Source organism: Procambarus clarkii, chromosome 9 (assembly GCF_040958095.1).
Source record: "Procambarus clarkii isolate CNS0578487 chromosome 9, FALCON_Pclarkii_2.0, whole genome shotgun sequence".
Classification (NCBI taxonomy): domain Eukaryota; kingdom Metazoa; phylum Arthropoda; class Malacostraca; order Decapoda; family Cambaridae; genus Procambarus; species Procambarus clarkii.
Window position 1 is genome coordinate 5303790 of NC_091158.1, and position 22267 is coordinate 5326056.

Consider the following 22267-nt stretch of genomic DNA (forward strand, 5'->3'; position numbering starts at 1 on the left):
TACTAGCAAGCAGAGCAGTTGTACTAGCAGCAGTTGTACTAGCAGCAGTTGTACTAGCACCAGTTGTACTAGCAGCAGTTGTACTAGCAGCAGCTGTACTAGCAGCAGCTGTACTAGCAGCAGTTGTACTAGCACCAGTTGTACTAGCACCAGTTGTACTAGCAGCAGCTGTACTAGCACCAGTTGTACTAGCAGCAGTTGTACTAGCACCAGTTGTACTAGCAGCAGTTGTACTAGCAGCAGCTGTACTAGCAGCAGTTGTACTAGCAGCAGCTGTACTAGCAGCAGTTGTACTAGCAGCAGTTGTACTAGCAGCAGCTGTACTAGCACCAGTTGTACTAGCACCAGTTGTACTAGCAGCAGCTGTACTAGCACCAGTTGTACTAGCACCAGTTGTACTAGCAGCAGCTGTACTAGCAGCAGCTGTACTAGCAGCAGTTGTACTAGCACCAGTTGTACTAGCAGCAGCTGTACTAGCACCAGTTGTACTAGCAGCAGTTGTACTAGCACCAGCTGTACTAGCAGCAGCTGTACTAGCAGCAGCTGTACTAGCAGCAGTTGTACTAGCACCAGTTGTACTAGCAGCAGCTGTACTAGCACCAGTTGTACTAGCAGCAGCTGTACTAGCACCAGCTGTACTAGCACCAGTTGTACTAGCAGCAGCTGTACTAGCACCAGCTGTACTAGCAGCAGCTGTACTAGCAGCAGCTGTACTAGCACCAGTTGTACTAGCACCAGTTGTACTAGCAGCAGCTGTACTAGCACCAGTTGTACTAGCACCAGTTGTACTAGCAGCAGTTGTACTAGCAGCAGCTGTACTAGCACCAGTTGTACTAGCAGCAGTTGTACTAGCAGCAGCTGTACTAGCACCAGTTGTACTAGCACCAGTTGTACTAGCAGCAGCTGTACTAGCAGCAGTTGTACTAGCACCAGTTGTACTAGCACCAGTTGTACTAGCAGCAGTTGTACTAGCACCAGTTGTACTAGCAGCAGCTGTACTAGCACCAGTTGTACTAGCAGCAGCTGTACTAGCACCAGTTGTACTAGCAGCAGTTGTACTAGCACCAGTTGTACTAGCAGCAGCTGTACTAGCACCAGTTGTACTAGCACCAGTTGTACTAGCACCAGTTGTACTAGCAGCAGCTGTACTAGCAGCAGTTGTACTAGCAGCAGTTGTACTAGCAGCAGTTGTACTAGCAGTAGTTGTACTAGCAGCAGCTGTACTAGCAGCAGCTGTACTACCACCAGTTGTACTAGCACCAGTTGTACTAGCAGCAGCTGTACTAGCAGCAGCTGTACTAGCAGCAGCTGTACTAGCAGCAGCTGTACTAGCACCAGTTGTACTAGCAGCAGTTGTACTAGCAGCAGCAGCAGCATTATATGTACTACTATAATACCCGGCAAGAATTACAGCCTATGGTCTAACAAGACAATCATCTTACCTCAGGTCTCAGCCAGTCTCAACGCTGCCTCCTCATCACTGTTGCCAACTCAACAGCCATAGCTATTGTTCCTCTTACAGCCAGCAGGCATTTTTAGGGGACTTGTGCCCTCACTGCAAGATTCATATACCTTTTAATATTCAAGTTTTCTAACAGAAGAATGGATGGGTTTCTGCAGGGAGAAACTTCAAACTTCCAGGTAGAGGTTGAGATGCTGTGGGAGAAGCTGTTTCAAGTAAGGTGTGGCAACACAGCTTATTAGAGTGATGGAACTTCCGCTTTTTAATATCTTTCTTCCATCTTTCTTTGATGGAACTTGCGTTATATATACTATTAATTCCAATCATACCACTACAATGCTCTCTAACATGTTTCAACTCGTCCAAAATATGTTGACACAACTTTACAATGATTTTTGCCATAGAAAGTTGTTTTTTTATTATTATTTTCTACCGCAGACATGGCCAGACATTTACAATGCTAACCAACATATATACATTTTCTTCTGTCCTCCATGGACAGGGTTAGAGATGTGTTAAACATATAGTTCAAGGGTTTATTGAACAATCAACCACAGAAGGTGATTCGGTGCATTTTAAAAGGCTAAGCTAACCTTCATACGTAAATACATAGATACACAAATTTACGTATGCCCTACATACAGTATTCCATGTGTCTTTTATATAGTGTCATTAATGTGCATTTACAAAGGTGAAATGTAATTCTGATTAGCTTCCATATATACTTTATACACACACACACAAACGTACATAAATATATATACATACATATATACACACACACATGCATTCACATACATTTGTCTCCTACTTTGACAGGGGTGAGATAGCTGATAGAGAAACTAGTGTGCAATTAAGCACTTAATCACTGAAGGTGATTAAGGTGCTTTTACAAGCTCAGGTTATATAGTTACATCACATACATACACTGCATAATTGATACATTACATGGTCAATCTTGGGTACAAGTCCAATATATCATCAAGTGTTCCAGTACTCATATAGTAACTACAGAGTTCAGCATACCTTAGCCCAGGAGGGCGAAAGTCAGTCAATATGGGACATTCTACAATATAATGTTCAAGAGAGTGCATGTTTTCTCTTTCACAAAGTTGACACATTGTGTACTCGACATTTGGGTTTTGAGAAAGCTGCCAAATACGTCTATAGTAGGTAATGGGCCCCCTCCCCCCTTAATAACCTCTGAACTGAAATGTCCTTAGACTCATCTGGCACTAAACTGTACTATTACTGTATAATTAATCAACTCCTGCTCAGAATGGCTACACGAGGCAGTCTTCACCATGTTACTGCACTGTGCCATTCATCTTGCAAATGTGATGCAGTTTAACAGTCATCTTCTTGAGGTTATCTTGAGATGATTTCGGGGCTTTAGTGTCCCCGCGGCCCGGTCCTCGACCAGGCCTCCACCCCCAGGAAGCAGCCCGTGACAGCTGACTAACACCCAGGTACCTATTTTACTGCTAGGTAACAGGGGCATCGAACCCAGGACCACAGGATCACAAGTCCAGCGTGCTGTCAGCTCGGCCGACCGACCGGCTATCAATATTGTTCCCGCACACATCAACTAGATGGTGGCAGTTCCTTAGAGGGGAGTGACGGCACAAGTGCTTGGTAACTGTTCATTCCAGCGCTGATGAACTATGTTCAGCAGGTATGAACACCTGCTGAACATTTGACAAGAAGTCAGGTGTGTGTAGTTCTTGCAAGGACTTGCACCCAAATGTTTCTTACACTGAGCCGGACTTTTTCAAGTCTTGATATTTGCCTTTTAACTCCGTTTAGCGGTACTTAGTGTAGGATTGTACCCTCGCCTGGAACACTCGTTATCCTGTCCTTGAGCAGATGGTCCTACAACACCAGTTATCCTGTCCTTGAGCAGCTGGTCCTGCAACACTCGTTATCCTGTCCTTGAGCAGCTGGTCCTACAACACCAGTTATCCTGTCCTTGAGCAGATGATCCTACAACCACTCGTTATCCTGTCCTTGAGCAGCTGGTCCTGCAACACCAGTTATCCTGTCCTTGAGCAGATGGTCCTGCAACACCAGTTATCCTGTCCTTGAGCAGCTGGTCCTGCAACACTCGTTATCCTGTCCTTGAGCAGCTGGTCCTGCAACACCAGTTATCCTGTCCTTGAGCAGATGATCCTACAACCACTCGTTATCCTGTCCTTGAGCAGATGGTCCTGCAACACCAGTTATCCTGTCCTTGAGCAGCTGGTCCTGCAACACCAGTTATCCTGTCCTTGAGCAGCTGGTCCTGCAAAACTCGTTATCCTGTACTTGAGCAGATGGTCCTGCAACACCAGTTATCCTGTCCTTGAGCAGATGGTCCTGCAACACCAGTTATCCTGTCCTTGAGCAGCTGGTCCTGCAAAACTCGTTATCCTGTCCTTGAGCAGCTGGTCCTGCAACACCAGTTATCCTGTCCTTGAGCAGCTGGTCCTACAACACCAGTTATCCTGTCCTTGAGCAGCTGGTCCTGCAACACCAGTTATCCTGTCCTTGAGCAGCTGGTCCTGCAACACTCGTTATCCTGTCTTTGAGCAGCTGGTCCTGCAAAACTCGTTATCCTGTCCTTGAGCAGCTGGTCCTGCAACACTCGTTATCCTGTCTTTGAGCAGCTGGTCCTACAACACCAGTTATCCTGTCCTTGAGCAGCTGGTCCTACAACACCAGTTATCCTGTCCTTTAGCAGATGATCCTACAACCACTCGTTATCCTGTCCTTGAGCAGATGGTCCTGCAACACCAGTTATCCTGTCCTTTAGCAGCTGGTCCTACAACACCAGTTATCCTGTCCTTGAGCAGCTGGTCCTGCAAAACTCGTTATCCTGTCCTTGAGCAGCTGGTCCTGCAACACCAGTTATCCTGTCCTTGAGCAGATGATCCTACAACCACTCGTTTCTGAATTGTTGATGGTACTGCTTAACTTCTGTCATTTGTGTAAATGGTAATAACCTTTAGAAATGTAAATACCATCCACAACACTAAACAATGACAACAAAGCACTATTATAAGTTTATATACAAAATGCTCTCCCTGTGTACCAGTAGTCAAGACGTCGCTTGCACAGTCGACGGTCTGTGCTAGCGACGGTCTAGCTTCATGCAGGTCGGCGTTCAATCCCCGACCGTCCAAGTGGTTGGGCACCATTCCTTCCCCCCCGTCCCATCCCAAATCCTTATCCTGACAACTTCCAAGTCTATTATAGTCGTGATGGCTTGGCACTTTCCCTTGATAATTCCCTCCCTCCCTGTCACTTGCACAGACGCCACCGTCACGGGCTCAACTCACTGTAGTAATCCTGTGTGTGTCTGCAGTCATGCTACTTGCTTTATACAGAAAAAAAATCAACCAGCGAAAAAAATTGAAAAACGTACGATAGAAAGCTCGGAGACTTGCAGATATCTGTTCATGGACAAATTTGGTAAAATCATCTAAAAAAAAACATGGAAGATTGTATTCAAGCCATCTATAGTTACATCTAACATCTGAAGAGCATTTTCTGACAACTATACATAACTTAAATTATCTTGATGTGAAACATCCACAACACTGGTTGTGGGCCGCCCGCCACACAACACTGGTTGTGGGCCGCCCGCCACACTACACTGGTTGAGGGCCGCCCGTCACAACACTGGTTGAGGGCCGCCCGTCACAACACTGGCTGTGGGCCGCCCGTCACAACACTGGCTGTGGGCCGCCCGCCACAACACTGGCTGTGGGCCGCCCGCCACACTACACTGGTTGAGGGCCGCCCGTCACAACACTGGTTGAGGGCCGCCCGTCACAACACTGGCTGTGGGCCGCCCGCCACAACACTGGCTGTGGGCCGCCTGCCACACTACACTGGTTGAGGGCCGCCCGTCACAACACTGGTTGAGGGCCGCCCGTCACAACACTGGCTGTGGGCCGCCCGCCACAACACTGGCTGTGGGCCGCCTGCCACACTACACTGGTTGAGGGCCGCCCGTCACAACACTGGTTGAGGGCCGCCCGTCACAACACTGGCTGTGGGCCGCCCGTCACAACACTGGCTGTGGGCCGCCCGCCACAACACTGGCTGTGGGCCGCCCGCCACAACACTGGTTGTGGGCCGCCCGCCACAACACTGGCTGTGGGCCGCCCGCCACAACACTGGCTGTGGGCCGCCCGCCACAACACTGGCTGTGGGCCGCCCGCCACAACACTGGCTGTGGGCCGCCCGCCACAACACTGGCTGTGGGCCGCCCGCCACAACACTGGCTGTGGGCCGCCCGCCACAACACTGGCTGTGGGCCGCCCGCCACAACACTGGCTGTGGGCCGCCCGCCACAACACTGGCTGTGGGCCGCCCGCCACAACACTGGCTGTGGGCCGCCCGCCACAACACTGGCTGTGGGCCGCCCGCCACAACACTGGCTGTGGGCCGCCCGCCACAACACTGGCTGTGGGCCGCCCGCCACAACACTGGCTGTGGGCCGCCCGCCACAACACTGGCTGTGGGCCGCCCGCCACAACACTGGCTGTGGGCCGCCCGCCACAACACTGGCTGTGGGCCGCCCGCCACAACACTGGCTGTGGGCCGCCCGCCACAACACTGGCTGTGGGCCGCCCGCCACAACACTGGCTGTGGGCCGCCCGCCACAACACTGACTGTGGGCCGCCCGCCACAAACACTGGCTGTGGGCCGCCCGCCACAACACTGGCTGTGGGCCGCCCGCCACAACACTGGCTGTGGGCCGCCCGCCACAACACTGGCTGTGGGCCGCCCGCCACAACACTGGCTGTGGGCCGCCCGCCACAACACTGGCTGTGGGCCGCCCGCCACAACACTGGCTGTGGGCCGCCCGCCACAACACTGGCTGTGGGCCGCCCGCCACAACACTGGCTGTGGGCCGCCCGCCACAACACTGGCTGTGGGCCGCCCGCCACAACACTGGCTGTGGGCCGCCCGCCACAACACTGGCTGTGGGCCGCCCGCCACAACACTGGCTGTGGGCCGCCCGCCACAACACTGGCTGTGGGCCGCCCGCCACAACACTGGCTGTGGGCCGCCCGCCACAACACTGGCTGTGGGCCGCCCGCCACAACACTGGCTGTGGGCCGCCCGCCACAACACTGGCTGTGGGCCGCCCGCCACAACACTGGCTGTGGGCCGCCCGCCACAACACTGGCTGTGGGCCGCCCGCCACAACACTGGCTGTGGGCCGCCCGCCACAACACTGGCTGTGGGCCGCCCGCCACAACACTGGCTGTGGGCCGCCCGCCACAACACTGGCTGTGGGCCGCCCGCCACAACACTGGCTGTGGGCCGCCCGCCACAACACTGGCTGTGGGCCGCCCGCCACAACACTGGCTGTGGGCCGCCCGCCACAACACTGGCTGTGGGCCGCCCGCCACAACACTGGCTGTGGGCCGCCCGCCACAACACTGGCTGTGGGCCGCCCGCCACAACACTGGCTGTGGGCCGCCCGCCACAACACTGGCTGTGGGCCGCCCGCCACAACACTGGCTGTGGGCCGCCCGCCACAACACTGGCTGTGGGCCGCCCGCCAGTACACAGTAACTCATGTCTACCAACAATAACAAAATAGTTCGCGGCTCTAAATTAGGGTTGAACGAACTTAGGGGTTCAGTTCCTGAACCCATTATGTGCCTCTGTAACCCTTTCCACCACCGCCAACGGGATGGGTATGGGGTGCATAATAATCAATCATCATCAATCAGCCACTTAAGCAATAGCAGGAAATCGCACTGGTCAACTACCTGATGGGCGGCCGCCGACACCCCACACATTCACCAGCACACACATGCACCAGCACACACACGCACCAGCACACACATGCACCAGCACACACATGCACCAGCACACACATGCACCAGCACACACACATGCACCAGCACACACATGCACCAGCACACACACATGCACCAGCACACACATGCACCAGCACACACACGCACCAGCACACACACGCACCAGCACACACACGCACCAGCACACACACGCACCAGCACACACACGCACCAGCACACACACGCACCAGCACACACACGCACCAGCACACACACGCACCAGCACACACACACGCACCAGCACACACACACGCACCAGCACACACACACGCACCAGCACACACACACGCACCAGCACACACACACGCACCAGCACACACACACGCACCAGCACACACACACGCACCAGCACACACACACGCACCAGCACACACATGCACCAGCACACACAAACCCTCCCAAACCCCAAACCCTCCCTGCCCCCACTCAAATGTTCAGCAAAATCTCCCTCCCCCCACACCCAATCCCCACCCTTCTACCCCTCCCCTCCTCCCGAGTCCTCCCTCCCCCCCTTTCCTTCCCGTCCTCCCTCCCCTTTCACCCCATATCCCCCCTGTCCCTCCCCCTTCACTGGATCCCCCGCCCCTCATCCCAGTATCCTCTGAGACCCTGTTATCCACCTCACAGGTCCTCACACCCATGGAACAGCCTCCCCCACCAGCAGAACACTCACCAAGGAGGCGATTTGAGAAGGGACAGAAGAAAGTGAGCCTCAAAGCGATGTACACAAACATAGATGGAATTACAAATAAAGCAAATGAGCTTGGAGAACTGGTACTAGAGGAAAACCCAGACATAATAGCCCTCACAGAAACAAAGATCACGAAAACGATAACAAATGCAGTGTTCCCACAGGACTATTATGTTATGAGGAAAGAGAGGGAAGGAAGAGGTGGGGGTGGTGTAGCTCTGCTGGTAAGACAAGGCTGGGATTTTGAGGAGATGGATATTCAGGGCTGCGAAGGTTTCAGTGACTACATAGCAGGTACTGTAACAAATGGAGGGAAAAAAATTATAGTCGCAGTCATATATAATCCACCACCAAATGACAGAAGACCTAGACAGGAATATGATAGAAACAACATGGCCACCATTAACATAATAGAAAGAGCAGCTTCTGTTGCTAGCAGGAATGGATCTGGACTACTAATTATGGGAGACTTCAACCATGGGAAGATAGATTGGAAGAACAGAGACCCGCATGGAGGACCAGAAACATGGAGAGCTAAGCTGCTGGACGTGGCAACAAGAAACTTTCTAAGCCAGCACACCAAAGAACCAACAAGAATGAGAGGAGAAGATGAACCAGCAATGCTTGATTTGATATTTACCCTAAATGAATGGGATATAAGGGAAGTTAAGATGGAAGCGCCCTTGGGAATGAGTGATCACAGTGTATTGAACTTTGAGTACCTGGTAGAGCTAGGACTTATCTCCCCCCAAAAAGAACCAGGAATCAAAAGGCTGGCATACCGAAAGGGGAATTATGAACAGATGAGAAGTTTCCTAAGTGAAATACCTTGGGACACAGACCTCAGAGATAAGTCTGTACAGGGTATGATGGACTATGTTACCCAAAAGTGTCAGGAGGCAGTAAACAGGTTCATCCCGGCCCAAAGGGAAAAATCCGAGAAGCAACAGAAGAATCCATGGTATAATAGGGCATGTATGGAAGCGAAGAAACTGAACAAAAAGGCGTGGAGGAACTTCCGGAATAACAGAACACCAGAAAGCAGAGAGAGATACCAGAGAACCAGGAATGAGTACGTCAGGGTGAGAAGAGAAGCAGAGAAAAATTTTGAAAATGATATAGCAAACAAAGCCAAGACCGAACCAAAGCTACTCCACAGTCACATCAGAAGGAAAACAACAGTGAAAGAACAGGTATTGAAACTTAGAACAGGCGAGGACAGGTATACAGAGAATGACAGAGAGGTGTGTGAGGAACTTAACAAGAGGTTCCAGGAGGTCTTCACAATAGAACAGGGTGAGGTCACTGTGCTAGGAGAAAGGGAGGTAAACCAGGCGGCCTTGGAAGAGTTCGAAATTACGAGAGAGGAGGTCAAGAGACACCTGCTGGATCTGGATGTTAGAAAGGCTGTTGGTCCAGATGGGATCTCACCATGGATACTGAAAGAGTGTGCAGAGGCACTTTGCCTGCCACTCTCCATAGTGTATAGTAAGTCACTAGAGACGGGAGACCTACCAGAAATATGGAAGACGGCGAATGTGGTCCCAATATACAAAAAGGGCGACAGACAAGAGGCACTGAACTACAGGCCAGTGTCCTTGACTTGTATACCATGCAAGGTGATGGAGAAGATCGTGAGAAAAAACCTGGTAACACATCTGGAGAGAAGGGACTTCGTGACAAATCGCCAACATGGATTCAGGGAGGGTAAATCTTGCCTTACAGGCTTGATAGAATTCTACGATCAGGTGACACAGATTAAGCAAGAAAGAGAGGGCTGGGCGGACTGCATTTTCTTGGATTGTCGGAAAGCCTTTGACACAGTACCGCATAAGAGGCTGGTACATAAGCTGGAGAGACAGGCAGGTGTAGCTGGTAAGGTGCTCCAGTGGATAAGGGAGTATCTAAGCAATAGGAAGCAGAGAGTTACGGTGAGGGGTGAGACCTCCGATTGGCGTGAAGTCACCAGTGGAGTCCCACAGGGCTCTGTACTCGGTCCTATCTTGTTTCTGATATATGTAAATGATCTCCCGGAGGGTATCGATTCATTTCTCTCAATGTTTGCGGACGATGCTAAAATTATGAGAAGGATTAAAACAGAAGAGGACTGTTTGAGACTTCAAGAAGACCTAGACAAGCTGAAGGAATGGTCGAACAAATGGTTGTTAGAGTTTAACCCAACCAAATGTAATGTAATGAAGATAGGTGTAGGGAGCAGGAGGCCAGATACAAGGTATCATCTGGGAGAGGAAATTCTTCAGGAGTCAGAGAAGGAAAAAGACTTGGGGGTTGATATCACGCCAGACCTGTCTCCTGCAGCACATATCAAGCGGATAACATCAGCGGCATATGCCAGGCTGGCCAACATACGAACGGCATTCAGAAACTTATGTAAAGAATCATTCAGAACTTTGTATACCACATATGTCAGGCCAATCCTGGAGTATGCAGCCCCAGCATGGAGTCCATATCTAGTCAAGGATAAGACTAAACTGGAAAAGGTTCAAAGGTTTGCCACCAGACTAGTACCCGAGCTGAGAGGTATGAGCTACGAGGAGAGACTACGGGAATTAAACCTCACTTCGCTGGTAGACAGAAGAGTTAGGGGGGACATGATCACCACATTCAAGATTCTGAAGGGGATTGATAGGGTAGATAAAGACAGTCTATTTAACACAAGGGGAACACGCACAAGGGGACACAGGTGGAAACTGAGTGCCCAAATGAGCCACAGAGATATTAGAAAGAACTTTTTTAGTGTCAGAGTGGTTGACAAATGGAATGCATTAGGAAGTGATGTGGTGGAGGCTGACTCCATACACAGTTTCAAGTGTAGATATGACAGAGCCCGATAGGCTCAGGAATCTGTACACCTGTTGATTGACGGTTGAGAGGCGGGACCAAAGAGCCAGAGCTCAACCCCCGCAAACACAACTAGGTGAGTACAACTAGGTGAGTACACATGCACCAGCACACACACGCACCAGCACACACACGCACCAACACACACACGCACCAGCACACACACGCACCAGCACACACACGCACCAGCACACACACGCACCAGCACACACACGCACCAGCACACACACGCACCAGCACACACACGCACCAGCACACACACGCACCAGCACACACACGCACCAGCACACACACGCACCAGCACACACACGCACCAGCACACACACGCACCAGCACACACACGCACCAGCACACACACGCACCAGCACACACACGCACCAGCACACACACGCACCAGCACACACACGCACCAGCACACACACGCACCAGCACACACACCGACGATGCAAAAATTATGAGGAGGATTGAAACAGAGGATGATAGTAGGAGGCTACAAGATGACCTGGATAGACTGAGTGAATGGTCCAACAAATGGTTGTTGAAGTTCAACCCGAGTAAATGCAAAGTAATGAAACTAGGCAGTGGAAACAGGAGGCCAGGCACAGGATACAGAATAGGAGATGAAGTACTTAATGAAACAGACAGAGAGAAAGATCTAGGAGTTGATATCACACCAAACCTGTCTCCTGAAGCCCACATAAAGAGAATAACGTCTGCGGCATATGCGAGGCTGGCTAACATCAGAACGGCGTTCAGGAACCTGTGTAAGGAATCATTCAGAATCTTGTACACCACATATGTAAGACCAATCCTGGAGTATGCGGCCCCAGCATGGAGCCCGTACCTTGTCAAGCACAGGACGAAGCTGGAAAAAGTCCAAAGGTATGCTACTAGACTAGTCCCAGAAATAAGAGGCATGAGTTATGAGGAAAGGCTGCGGGAAATGCACCTCACGACACTGGAAGACAGAAGAGTAAGGGGGGACATGATCACAACCTACAAAATCCTCAGGGGAATCGACCGGGTAAACAAGGACGAACTTTTCAACACTGGTGGGACGCGAACAAGGGGACACAGGTGGAAGCTGAGTACCCAAATGAGCCACAGAGACGTTAGAAAGAACTTTTTCAGTGTCAGAGTAGTTAGCAAATGGAATGCATTAGGAAGTGATGTGGTGGAGGCTGACTCCATTCACAGTTTCAAATGTAGATATGATAGAGCCCAATAGGCTCAGGAATCTGTACACCAGTTGATTGACGGTTGAGAGGCGGGACCAAAGAGCCAGAGCTCAACCCCCGCAAGCACAATTAGGTGAGTACAATTAGGTGAGTACACATGCACCAGCACACACACGCACCAGCACACACACGCACCAGCACACACATGCACCAGCACACACACGCACCAGCACACACACGCACCAGCACACACACGCACCAGCACACACACGCACCAGCACACACACGCACCAACACACACACGCACCAACACACACACGCACCAACACACACACGCACCAACACACACACGCACCAACACACACATGCACCAGCACACACACGCACCAGCACACACACGCACCAGCACACACACGCACCAGCACACACACGCACCAGCACACACAAACATTGTGTGTGCTGGTGCGCAACAAACATACTCAAACATTGATGGGATTACCAATAAAGCAAGTGAACTGGCAGAAAGGGTGCAAGAAGAAAACCCTGATGTAATAGGACTAACAGAAACAAAATTGTCAGGAGTCATAACAGATGCTGTGTTTCCAAAGGACTACTATATAGTAAGGAAAGAGAGGGAAGGGAGAGGAGGTGGAGGAGTGGCCCTGCTGATAAGGAAGGACTGGAGTTTTGATGAGATGGAAATTCCGGGCTGTGACGGATTCAGAGATTACATAACAGGAACTATAACAATGGGTGGACCTAAGATAATAGTGACAGTCATTTACAACCCTCCCCTAAATGACAGAAGACCTAGACAGGAGTTTGATAGGAACAACATGGCAACCATTAATATAATAGAGAGAGCAGCTTCAGTTGCCTGCAGGAATGGCTCAAGACTCTTAATCATGGGTGATTTCAACCATGGAAAGATAGACTGGGAGAATGGGGACCCACATGGTGGTGCAGATACGTGGCGAGCTAAACTCTTGGAAGTGGCAACAAGGAATTTTCTGAGCCAGCATGTCAAGGAACCCACAAGAATGAGAGGCAATGATGAACCAGCTAGACTCGACTTAATATTCACCCTGAATGAGTCAGAAATAAGGGAAGTCAAAGTTGAAGCCCCCATAGGAATGAGTGACCACAGTGTACTGACCTTTGAGTACTTGGTGGAGGTAGGGATAACCTATCCAAGGATGGGAGTGGAGGGGAAAAGACTGAATTACCGAAGAGGAAAATATGACGAGATGAGGAACTTCCTAATGGGAATACCATGGGAAACAGAACTTAGAGACAAGAATGTGCAGGTCATGATGGATATTGTCACCCAAAAGTGCCAGGAAGCTGCAGACAGGTTTATCCCCGTCCAAAAGGAGAAAAACGAAAAACAACAGAAAAACCCATGGTTCAACCAGGAATGTAAGGTAGCGAAACAACTGAGTAAAAGAACATGGAGAAACTACAGAAATAACAGAACACCAGAGAGCAGGGAGAGGTACCAGAGGGCCAGAAATGAGTACATCAGAGTGAGGAGGGAAGCAGAGAGACAGTTTGAAAATGACATCGCGAGTAAAGCCAAGACCCAACCAAAGCTGCTCCACAGCCATATCAGGAGGAAAACAGCAGTGAAGGAACAAGTGATGAAGCTGCGGAAAGGGGAGAACAGATACACAGAGAATGACAAGGAGGTGTGTGAAGAACTCAACAAGAGATTCCAGGAGGTCTTCACAATAGAACAAGGAGAAGCCCCTGCACTAAATGAGGAGGCGGCAACCTTGGAAACCTTGGAGGAATTTGACCTCACCAGTGATGAGGTCAAAAGGTGCCTGCTGGAGCTAGATGTGACAAAGGCTGTTGGGCCTGATAGAATCTCACCATGGATACTAAAGGAAGGTGCAGAAGCACTAAGTGTGCCACTCTCTATGGTGTATAACAGGTCACTGGAAACAGGAGACTTACCAGAAAGTTGGAAGACAGCTAACGTGGTCCCAATATACAAAAAGGGTGACAGGCAAGAGGCACTGAATTACAGGCCAGTTTCCTTAACTTGTATACCATGCAAGGTGCTAGAGAAGATCGTGAGGAAAAGGCTCGTAGAGCATCTGGAGGGAAATAACTTTGTAACGCACCACCAACATGGGTTCAGAGATGGTAAATCGTGCCTCACAGGTTTAATAGAATTTATGACCAGGCAACGAAAATTAGGCAGGAAAGAGAAGGGTGGGCCGACTGCATTTTCCTGGATTGCCAAAAAGCCTTCGACACAGTACCCCATAAAAGGCTGTTAAAAAAGTTGGAGCAACAGGCAGGAGTAAAAGGGAAGGTGCTCCAGTGGATAAGGGAGTACTTAAGCAACAGGAAACAGCGAGTAACGGTGAGGGGGAAGACATCAGAGTGGCGAGATGTCACCAGCGGAGTCCCACAGGGCTCAGTACTTGGACCCATCCTGTTTCTAATATATGTGAACGATCTTCCAGAGGGTATAGACTCATTCCTCTCGATGTTTGCTGATGATGCAAAAATTATGAGAAGAATCAAGACGGATGAAGATAGACAGAGACTACAGGATGACCTGGATAAACTGGAGGAATGGTCTAGAAAATGGCTGCTGAAGTTCAACTCTGGAAAGTGTAAGGTGATGAAATTAGGCGAAGGGAGCAGGAGGCTGAACACAAGGTATCATCTGGGAGGGGAAATCCTGCAAGAATCAAATAGAGAGAAGGATCTGGGGGTTGATATCACACCGAACCTGTCCCCAGAGGCCCACATCAAAAGAATATCATCAGCGGCATATGCTAGACTGGCCAACATAAGAACTGCCTTCAGAAACTTGTGTAAGGAATCTTTCAGAACCCTGTATACCACTTATGTAAGACCAATCCTGGAATATGCAGCTCCAGCCTGGAGTCCATACCTAGTTAAACACAAGACAAAGTTAGAGAAGATTCAGCGGTATGCCACCAGGCTCGTCCCGGAACTGAGAGGATTGAGCTACGAGGAAAGGCTAAAGGAGCTGAACCTCACATCCCTGGAAAACAGAAGAGTAAGGGGAGACATGATAACCACCTACAAAATTCTCAGGGGAATTGACAGGGTGGACAAAGACAAACTCTTCAGCACGGGTGGGACACGAACAAGGGGACACAGGTGGAAACTTAGTACCCAGATGAGCCACAGAGACGTTAGAAAGAATTTTTTCAGTGTCAGAGTAGTTAATAAATGGAATGCACTAGGAAGTGATGTGGTGGAGGCTGACTCCATACACAGTTTCAAATGTAGGTATGATAGAGCCCAGTAGGCTCAGGAATCTGTACACCAGTTGATTGACAGTTGAGAGGCGGGACCAAAGAGCCAAAGCTCAACCCCCGCAAGCACAATTAGGTGAGTACAATTAGGTGAGTACACACGCACCAGCACACACACGCACCAGCACACACACGCACCAGCACACACACGCACCAACACACACACGCACCAACACACACACGCACCAGCACACACACGCACCAGCACACACACGCACCAGCACACACATGCACCAGCACACACACGCACCAGCACACACACGCACCAGCACACATCCCTCTCCTCACACCTTTACTGAACACTAAATCTACACACACACAATCTCCCAAGCAATTTAAGCATGAAAACAATTCCATTACAGGTGCAAGAGTACGCCACGTGGCGACAGTGTACACCATCACCTGACAGCAGCTCGTATGCACCAGCAATACAACTCAACACTTGCTGACCTCTGTGAGTACAACAACAAATAATGTGCAACTCAAAGGCTATCCAGAGTCTGGTTAGGGATTGTAATTGTATAATTACGAGATCATAACCCTTGATTTACCCTATCTAATTACACATGAATAAAAGGACACAAACTAAATGTGTTTAGTGAAGACTAAACACAATATGAACCACGCTGTGTGCTCTCTTACACAGAACTATGACTGGGGCTCAGCAATGTTGTCTGCGGATGTCACCACAGCAGACGGTAGAAACATGGGCCGTTAATCAAGGTCCCTGGGAACATTTGCATAGACAAAGCACATAATGACTGCACTTTAGGCAGGCAATCTTGCCACTAATGATGTTAATTAATCATTCAGTGCCACTTTTTATACAATGACTTTGTATGTTCATCCGTCGCTCGTACTCGGTGATTATTCCATTATTCTCATGATATGATGCTTGACAGCATTGAAGTATTAGTCAATATATGATGACAAATGCTGCTACCGTCTCAATAAATACTTGACTAATTAGGGGGGTTTCCATATTTGTTAAAAGAGGAGTGCATTTTTATTGCTTGTTTTGACTGAAGGATTGGAGGATTGTCTTGCAAGCATCCTGTGTACTCCTCCCACTGCTGTAGTTTACCTTTGTGTTTTAGAAGGTAAACCAGTCATACTCGCACACAAATATGTCCTAGTCTACCACTTCACTAAATGTAAACAATACTAAACATTATACAATGTCAGTAACATGGAGGACAAGAGGGGTCGTAACTGGGGGATTATATTTTCCTAATATATTGTATGTATATTAGCTGACATTTGTACATTTGTTATAATGATACATCATCTCTCTCACCCCTCCAAATACATCTCACCCCCCTAGTTATACATCACCGTCACCCACCAATCATACATCACCCCGATACAATACCCTCCCCCCCCAACCACCACAGGCCACGTAACTACTCTGAGTCTGACGACCCTCACACCCGCTCCGTCTTCCCAATTAACAGTGTTTACCTGAAGGCACAGGTGTGGGCTGGCAGGGACAGTGAGGGCTGGCAGGGACAGTCCCATTTGAATAGGTCTACTTGTCTTTCCCTGACCCCTTACTGATATAAATCTAACACGCCTTGTATTTTCTTATCACTTGAGAATGAACCATGTAGGTTCGAAACGTTGTGTAAATGTTATAATAAGTGTAATACATTCTACAATAATTTATTTATTTTTCTTCACTTCGAACGAAGATGACCTTTGGAGAACTTCTCTTCCAATTAAACCAAGATGCTAGAACACTAGTCAGAGGGATAGAAGCCCTAAACAAGAAAATAATCAATGCAGCATATGCAGTCAATGAATATGACTGCAGAATATGAAACATGTATTAATGAAAACCTGCTGCCAGTATACATTCCTGCTTCTGTGTTGGTTAGGGGTCTTGGAAGTGGGTAGAATGTAATTGTGTGTTAATTAGCTCTTGATTGCTGGTGTTGGCTTTTTGATGTGTAGTGCCTCGCTGATGTCGAGTCCCCTGTTGTCGTTGTATCTGTCGCTAATTTCTGTGCTGCTTGTTAAGATTTCTCTGGTGATGGTCTGGTTGTGTGAGATTATATGCTCCTTAATGGAGCCCTGTTGCTTGTGCATTGTTAATCGCCTTGAGAGAGACGTTGTTGTCTTGCCTATATACTGAGATCATTGGAGCTGACAGTCCCCAAGTGGGCATGTGAAAGCATAGACGACGTTGGTTTTTTCAAGGCGCTCTGTTTGGTGTCTGGGAAGTTCTTTATGAGTAGGTTGGCCGTCTTCCAATTGTCGACAGATACAACGACAACAGGAGACTCGACATCAACGAGGCCCTACACACCCATAATATATATATGCTCATCCCCAGTCCCCCCCCACACACTTGATCTAGTAAGTCACAGTCAGGCGTTACACACCTGACTCTGGTAACGATGCACACCAACACTTGCTACAGCGATACGTGACATGTAAAACACACACGAGAGAGAGAGAGAGACAGAGAGAGAGACAGAGAGAGACAGAGAGAGACAGAGAGAGACAGAGAGAGACAGAGAGAGAGAGACAGAGAGAGACAGAGAGAGACAGAGAGAGACAGAGAGAGAGAGACAGAGAGAGACAGACAGAGTGAGAGAGACAGAGTGAGAGAGACAGAAGGAGAGAGAGTGAGAGACAGAAGGAGAGCGCAGAGAGAGAGAAACCACTAAAGAACGATAAACTTGATAATTATAGAACTGGAGAGGAAAATAATATGGGAATTGTGTAGTGTGTTGTTTGTGTGTGGTTCCCCATGGTCAGTGGCAACAGTTAATGCTGTGTGCTTGGTGCACACAGCAATTACCTGGTAATTATGTTGACCTGCACTAGTGTACACAGGGACGGCTTCCTCACGCCAATAATGCACCGCTAGTGGACGCTGGTGCTCTTCTGTGGGCACGTCAACTTTTTCGAATTATTAATCTTACTTTTTCGGTCATATTTAATAATATATGTCTACAGGAAAGACTGCTACCAAAATATACTAATATATATATATATATATATATATATATATATATATATATATATATATATATATATATATATATATATATATGTATATCACGAAACTAAACACGTGATTATATATATATATATATATATATATATATATATATATATATATATATATATATATATATATATATATATATATATATATTCCATAATGGAACATATAGTCTCTTCCCACAACCAAACCATCACCAGAGAAATCTTAGCAAACAACACTGAAATCATCGATAGATACAGCGATAGCAGGCGGCTTGACGTCTGCGAGGCACTACACATCAAGAAGTCAACACCAGCAATCAACAGCCAATTAATGCACAACTATATTCTACCCACTTCAAGACTCCGCTCCAATATAGAAGCATCAAGAAATATGGGCCAATAAAAATAGGCCTTCTGCACTTACCTACCTTTAATACCCATTGTTTCGTGTTCTGTCTTGTGTTAAAAGTTTATTTTCACCCCATCCAAAACTATTGTAACATGTCACCTCACCCAAATGTAGGTATAAAAAACTCGAAGATGTTTAAGCTCTATTCAGTTAAAGTTGTGTGTGTGTGTAAACTAAAGTCTTTGAAAATGTAATAAGTTTTACGAAACGCGCTCAAGTGTCGCGTCAGACTAGAAATAAAAATGAATTTTGGAGAATTGATTTTTGAATTACCATCAACAGTGAAAAGAAACATAAGAAAGATCGAGAAAATTCGTGTTAGAATTATTAATCTTACTTTTTCGGTCATATTTAATAATATATATATATATATATATATATATATATATATATATATATATATATATATATATATATATATATAAATAAATAAAGGGAGCAGGTGGCTGAGCGGACATAACACAGGACGCGTTATCCTGTGGTCCCGGGTTCGATCCCGGGCACCGGCGAGAAAACAATGGGCCGAGATTCTTTCACCCTGATGCCCCTGTTACCTAGCAGTAAATAGGTAACTGGGAGTTAGTCAGCTGTCACGGGCGGCTTCCTGGGGTGTGTGTGGTGTGGGGGGAAAAAAATAATACTTAGTAACAGTTGATTGACAGTTGAGAGGCGGTCCGAAAGAGCAGAGCTCAACCCCCGCAAGCACAACAAGGTGAATACACAGATGTACGTCTGTCCTACACAAACAAGTGTTCGATGTGTCTCTTTACATAGTTCATTAATGTGCGTTTACAAAGATGAAATACAATCCTGACCAGCTTCCACATATCCTGTATACACATACATACATGTCTCTCCTATTTTACCAGGGTAAGATAGCTGCTATAGCGATTATTGCGTTATTAAGCACTTGACCACTGAAGGTGATTTAAAATGATTTTGCAAGCTCAGGTTATATAGTTACATCACATACATCGTATCACACATATATTACATAATCAATCTTGGGTACAAGTCCAATATATCAAGTGTTCCAGTATTCATTTAGTAATTACAGAGTTCAGAATACCTCAGCCCAGGAGGGCGAAAGTCAGTCAATATGGGACATTCTACAATATAATGTTCAAGAGAGTGTATGTTTTCTCTTTCACAAAGTTGACACATTGTGTACTCGACATTTGGGTTTTGAGAAAGCTGCCAGATACGTCTATATCCCAGGCGTATTCTGGCCACTATAACATCACATTGCCGGGTTCTTGTTCTATTAGTCCCATATGTGAATGTCTCCTCACGATATCATAATTTTTAATACAAAAACTTTCAGGTCTTTGTGAATTTGTTAGGTCAGTAAGATTTTCATAAGATATATGTATAAGTATTTTCTTTGTCACTGCTAATGAAACACCCATATCAATTTCTACTACTGGTTTTCTGCAGGCTGTCTTTGCAAACCTGTAGAAAACCTGCAACATGTGATGGTATCCAAAGGAATTTAATTTCAAATCTGTTGCTGTATGTACAAGAAAAGATTGTTCAAATATATTACATGCGCATCCGGTACATCGTCCACCTTCTTCTACAGAGCCGTCGGTGTAGCACTGATACACATCGTTACCCATACTCTGAGTACTCTCAGTGATGCTGCACAGTGTTAACTGTTGTAATACTGTAGTGTACACTATCTTTCTTGGGTGAATTTACAAAATCAACTGATAGATCCCAGTTATCCCAGGGAGTAACTGGTTGATTAATCATTAAATGAGTTGGGGACATTTAATATTTTGTTGGAGTTGGCTACCTTGTAGAACCAAAATTTATAATCAGATTTCTTCCTCCTGGGTAGGTGGCGGCGGGTCACATTTGCGGCTGAGAAAACATGGACAGACTTGCAAATGGGTGGCAAAAACTAATGATTCAAAGGTGAAATTTAAATTTTGGGAATGAAGTTCGACTCTTAATGGCAATGAAGAGCCACGTGCTTCACCTAACACAAAGGCAGCTAGGAAACTTACAACCCTATGGAGCCCCTCACACCTTGACAGCAGGAGCTGCAAAACTATATATGAAGCACATGTTCGCTCTTATCAAGAGTATGCACCCCTCTCCTGGATTGCCTGCCCTTCATCATTCATCAGACGTTTGGACAAAGCGGAGAGCCACGCAAGAAGGCTCATCCCTCAACCCGTTCTCGCAAATTTAATAAGTCAATATTGACTTATTAAATATGTGCATAGGTGACATAACATAATAGATACCCTTAAAAAGATTCATAGAAAACACCGACCTTACCTAACCTACTTAGTATGTTAAGATAAGCATCTTATTGCTTCGTAAATACAATTATTACCTAACCTATAATAGGTATAGGATAAGTAATAATTGTAATTACGAAGCAATAAGATGCTCACTTAAGATACTAACAAGGTTAGGTAAGGTCGGTGTTTTCTATGAATCTTTTTAAGGGTATCTATTATGTTTAGTATATCACCTATGCACGTAGTTAATAAGTCAATATTGACTTTACGAATTTGCGAGAACGGGTTGCATCCCTAGTCTTGACCAAGTCTAGTGTTGGAAATGGGCTGAACATCAGAGTCTGCAACACTGTTGTGACATACGTGAACTTTTCTTATGAACAAGGCCAACGTTCTGAAAATTTCGTACCTGGCCCAACTTCGTGGACAACAGTAGTTGGCACCCGTAAAACTAGGCTCTCAACCTTCAATAGTCTCATGCTGGACGTGCCTTTCTCAAAAACACCTCTCCATCAGCGACCATTCACTCCCAGGCTGACTCGCATCTGGAACTTGTTCGCTCAACAGGTTGATACACGGGAGATCAGGTCAACTGATCACCTGAAGGCTCTGGCACACAGTTGGCTACGGGCTCATCTTGTTCCTTAAATGATTGTTACTTAATGAATAAAGCTTATTCCTAATGATGCATATAATAGGCTCATGAAATAAATAGGTCTCTACGAGCAGGTTTCAACTGAACTGAGGTGGGATTACAACTCATGCTTGCAGTTTCACCAGGTTCCTTATATAATTGTTACTATAAGATATATACGGAGCTGGAGCCCCTAAGGGCAGTTCGGGGTGGCCTTCAACATCGTTCTGACAGTTCCTGGGACGGCGCTGGAATCAATCGCATTGGCGTTTGCCTTTCCATTGGAGACTTTCGGCGCCGTGGAGAGGAGGTGGGGGGGGGGGGACCTGCTGCATGGGTGACAGCTTCTCCTCCTTATCAACCTACCCTGGCTTTGCGCCCTGGAGAGGCCACTCCAGACCGACAACTAGAGCGCAACACTCCACAGTCTCCTGAGACTGATGGATGCCTACTACTACTACTATACGACAGTTCCCTCTGTAATACTTTATTTCAAAGAACATTCTCATGAAATAAAGGAATCTCTTGGTGCAAGCTTTAGATGAGTGGAGGCAGGATAACAGCTCGTGCTTACAGTTTCACTAGGTACATGATTTGACTGCCCTAATGAACC

The 22267-nt window shown here is 47.4% G+C and overlaps 1 protein-coding gene across 1 annotated transcript in view; it reads left to right on the forward strand.

Moving 5' to 3' along the window:
- Positions 1–1394, forward strand: part of LOC123748709 (calphotin-like) — a 4550-nt gene extending 3156 nt beyond the window's left edge. The window contains exon 3 of the mRNA XM_069321327.1: positions 7–1394. Within this exon, the coding sequence (XP_069177428.1) occupies positions 7–1394 (1388 nt within the window). The remainder of the gene's footprint in view (positions 1–6) is intronic.
- Positions 1395–22267: the final 20873 nt, after the last annotated feature.